Source organism: Crocodylus porosus, unplaced genomic scaffold, assembly GCF_001723895.1.
Source record: "Crocodylus porosus isolate Cpor-Errol unplaced genomic scaffold, CroPor_comp1, whole genome shotgun sequence".
Taxonomy (NCBI): Eukaryota; Metazoa; Chordata; order Crocodylia; family Crocodylidae; genus Crocodylus; species Crocodylus porosus.
In genome coordinates this window covers 27,110,242-27,114,578 of record NW_017728911.1, presented here as the reverse complement: position 1 = coordinate 27,114,578, position 4,337 = coordinate 27,110,242, and the positions used below count along the sequence as shown (strand labels likewise).

General features: G+C 44.6%; 1 protein-coding gene across 2 annotated transcripts in view; it reads left to right on the top strand.

Moving 5' to 3' along the window:
* The first annotated feature begins 723 nt into the window (after positions 1 to 723).
* ARNT2 (aryl hydrocarbon receptor nuclear translocator 2) overlaps positions 724 to 4,337 on the top strand; it is a 160,219-nt gene continuing 156,605 nt past the window's right edge. For both annotated transcript variants that reach the window (XM_019533707.1, XM_019533706.1), the window contains exon 1: positions 724 to 868. In XM_019533707.1, the coding sequence (XP_019389252.1) occupies positions 739 to 868 (130 nt within the window). In that variant the 5' untranslated portion in view covers positions 724 to 738. The remainder of the gene's footprint in view (positions 869 to 4,337) is intronic.

Sequence of the window (4,337 nt, the reverse complement as noted above, 5' to 3'; positions counted from 1 at the left end):
GCCGGTGCCGGGCGGCCCCCCCGAGCAGCACGGCTCCCGGCCCGGCCCTCCCCGCGCGAGCAGCCGGGCCGGCCCCAGGGCTGCCGCCGCTCCAGCGCTTGGGAGAGGCGGCCCCGCGGCGGCGAGAGGCTCGGCACGCGGTGCCCAACAATGGGGAGGCGGCGGGACGGTCAGAGCCGCCCTCCGCCTCCTCCGTCCTCGCCGGGAAAGGGGCCCCGGAGGCATCCCCCACAACCCCCACCCGGGCTGAGGGGTTATCCCTGCTTTCTTCTCTCCTCCCTGCATTAGACTGTGTGTACAAGCGGAGGGAAGGGCGGAAAAGATCCCGCTGTCCGAGCCCCCCATGCCTGGGGCAGACCCCCCAGAGGTGGTGCAAGCGCGTCCTTAAAAAGCACTTGGGTCTTGCTGGGCGACCCCTGGGGCAGGGGGCTGGACCCGGTGGCCTTGCGAGGTCCCTTCCAGCCCCCGTGTCTATGCAAGATGAGCTCCCTGAGCAGGAAAGAAATTGGAGTAACACGGGAGGAGGGGATGTCATGGAGGATGCAACAGAAGCAGTGTGGTGTGGTGCTGAACTGCCCTCCCCGTGCTAGCGACCTGAATGTCAGGACGTCTGGTGTTAGTTTGTTTTTGTAAGACCTATAAACGCAATGTAAAATTTTGCTAGGAGTCAAAGTAATGGACTAAAAACACTTTGGCCAAAACGTACGCGGGCTCTTTGAGGTGTAGGTATAGGCACAAATGTCACCGCTGCTTTTGCTTGTACGAAGGACTCATTCACGTTTCCTGTTCAGATGTGTTTTTTGCAGGGAGGAGCGCTCTTTGGAGTCCTGTCCTGTCTACAATCAAACACAAGTCCGCAAAATTTTGGGTAAAGGCACTTAGCCTCCATAAGCTACCATACCTGCAGTTGTTAAAACAAGTGAATAAAGCGGGTTGAAACAAAATGTCAGCGTGCATGTTTTGAAATTTGTACTTTGCTTACTTACTTTGTGGGGGGAAAAATGCTCAGCCAAATTAAAATGGGGCAAGTGAAATTTTACTGGGTTTGAAACAAAGGGTATACGTAAAAAAGTATTGCATAGTGGCTTTGCTTCACTTTTTTTTTTTAGTATTGCTTAATAATATATGGCTAAATTCTGGAGTTTTTAATGAGTTTTGCCTGAGCTTTCATTAGCATCACTTGGCCTTTTTCTTGGTTAAGGTCTTCAGAATTTGGTTTGTGTTCTTGGGCTGAAGCCTGCTCTGATTACGCGCCTGAGTGTTTGCACTTAAGTTGGTGGGATTTTCTGCAAAATGATTTTTGGCTCGGTGAGGCTGGCTTCTTGTATCAGTGAAGTGGGTAGAATCAGACCCTTGCCCCTTAAGATGAAGCTTTACTTTCAGAAGTCTAAATATTAAATGAAAATCAATATTTTATGAAGGGTTATTAAATGAGTATTATTTAGCAAGTGGTCTACAAAGGCATAGTCATTAAAGGTAAAATTCCTTTCACCCCTGTGATAAATGAGGCCTAATGAAGTGCATGTGAAATGCAGTGACTCCCTGTGATAAGGGAGTGAGATTGTCTCTTTCCTTTTTCCTGCCATTGCAGGCTTCATGCATAGGAACCGCAGCCTTTCTGAGCTACTCACACAGCACGTTAAGGGCCACAGCATGTGCGTGTATGCACCTATGGATTCTTTGGTCCATGCCCTCAGTGCTGATCTTACACCTGACTGTCAGCAGGGCATGGGCGTGGACAGACGTAACAGCTATGCTAGTATTAAATTACAGTTATAACAGTATAAATTGGTCTGAAATAACTGTCACATGCCTGATCTTTAACTAGCGCTCTAAACGTATCTCATTTGGAGTTTAAACTTATAGTGGTTTGGCTTGTTGATGGGTTTCCCTTGCTTTATGTGGGTTCTGTATGTGCGAATTCGCTTTTATGAGATTGCCTTTTTTATACCAAAAATTCAGTATATGTGAGGTAAATTCACTCTTATGCGGCTGGTGTGGTGGAAGTCCACAGTCAGCTGCTTTGTACGGTGCATTGTGGGAATGATGTGCACCAAAATATAGTCTGTTGTGTGGATCTGTGCTCCTCGCTTGTTGTCTGCGACACGTGTTTCTGTAGGTGCCATCCCAGTTATGATAGTGCCCTGTGCTTGTGTGTACTCTCTGCTGTTGGTGAGTACCAAAATTGTCTTGTAAAAGTAGTAAAAATATGTCTGGGGTCAGTACAGTTGAGGTCTTGGAAAGTATCCCTATTTGTTACGTTGTAAAGTGGGTTCCTTTTATGCAAATTTGAGTTATGCACCGTTTTCCAGGAACACATGTACAGCATAAAGCGAGGGAAACCTGCATCCTGGTTTAGGAGCGGACAGTTGGGAGTGTGCATCAGTTATCCTGGTTTAACTGTTACAAGTGGCATATTCCCCTTCCCTTTGAAAGCATGTAAGAGCTGCATCTATCCACAGCCACAGAGACTTTCTGTGGCTTGTCAAAGGTGTATCAAAAGTCTGCTGTAACAGGCTGTGCTACTATGCACACTTTCTCAGTACACCCACAAAATAGGGCTCAATTTGTTGTGCCTCCATGCTGCAGATGACTTTGCCCATAGGTATTTTAACTGTTAATTTGGGGCATGTTGTGGAATTTTTGATGAAGAGTAAACAATATATGCAATGGGCAAGAGCCAAGCATAACTACAGCCAGATTTTCGTATTCCCGTCAAACACGGCTTACATTGCAGTCTTGGGACTCTTCACTGCAAGTTTTCAGTCCTGCTGATGCATGAAGGACTTTATCCTGGTTCTCACATGTTAGTCCATCTTTTCTCTTGTGATGGAAGACAGGTTGGAGCACATATCTGCTGCGGGCTATGAATCGCCTGTTGTTGGTTACAGCCCTGAATTCTGTGTTGTCTGTTATAACTAATGATCTTACTGAAATGCAAGAAGAAGGGAGTAATTGACTTTATAGCTGTACTGCAGTGCTATGTTTGCTTGACCAAGGACACCAGCCCATACAGCTTCTGGAAGATTTATCTTCAGTTTGTGCTGTATCAGTAACATGATGTTCCCCTATTGCATTTGTATGCTTCTCTATTTGCATTTATGTATGCTGCAAAGCAGTTCAGACAGATTGAAATGAAAGCCATTGCAAATCTGGCGGTATGTTATGTTAGCCTCGGTGACAGAATTTTAACAAAGTCATATTTAATTTTGGCTAGATCCTCAGCTGGTGTAAACTGGTGGCTTTATTGATTTTAGTGAAGCTTTGCTGATCTACGCTACTGAAGACCTGTTCTGTAGTGTTGGGGTAGGACAATGGAGAGCTTAACTCATTAAGACTTAAACGGTGATTAGAAATTACAACATGATTAAATTTTTATTAAGCAAATGTCTGGGGTTTTAACGACAGTTGAAAATGTAGGCAGGACATTAATCTGCAGCTAGCATAATACAAATAGATGAGTTTTAGTTCTGTCTTGGGGTAAGGGAAGAAAATGACTATCAAATGGGGGACATCAGAAAAGAAATCCTGGGTGGAGTGGATATATCACACTTTTTAAAGTAGAATCGAATAGCACAAAATCCTATGCCCATACAGAGCACCATCTTCCCTCACATAAGTCACCTGAGTAAGAAAATGCTATATTTGGTTTTCAGTGACCTTCTTTTGAGGTTTTAACCCATTTTATGGAGTGTCCTGGGATTAGCAGTGACTAAGGAGTCTCAGTTGTATGACTCCATTAGTCCAGAGTGCCCTGAGATCCAGTCCTTACTGTGGGTTTCCTAGAGGCAGTGAAACTTGGGGGTTAAAGGCGCAGATTTTCTATGAATCTTTATGTAACTGCACCTTGCTGGGGTAACCATTTGAGGGACAGTCCATAGAGGGGGTCTTCTGTTCACAATCCCTTCCCTCAGGTTTTACCTTAGGAGGGAACAAATCAGCCCTTTTTAGTTTGTCAGCTGGTGTCTAACTGAAGTACCAAAGGCTGTGAAACATAATGCAGGTATGTGGGAAGCTCATGTGCATTATCACAAAGAATCAAAGTTCAATTATTTTCTTCTAAAATAAGATTGTTATATGAAAGACAACTGAATGAGAGCTAAGAATAAAAAACTGTGGAGGTGTAGTAGGCTTTTCATAAATTACAGTGAGTTCACAGTGCTGGTGGCTGTTTTAAAATGCATATATTTTTGGTGTCTTCATTTGTCCACAGTTATTGTTACTTTTGGGGCAGTCTGTTAAGGCATCAAAGGTTGAATTTCTCTTGTTTTGGTCATATAAGCTAAGCTATCACAAATGTACAAAGTTTCTACTGAATATGATAGCTGACTTCTAGG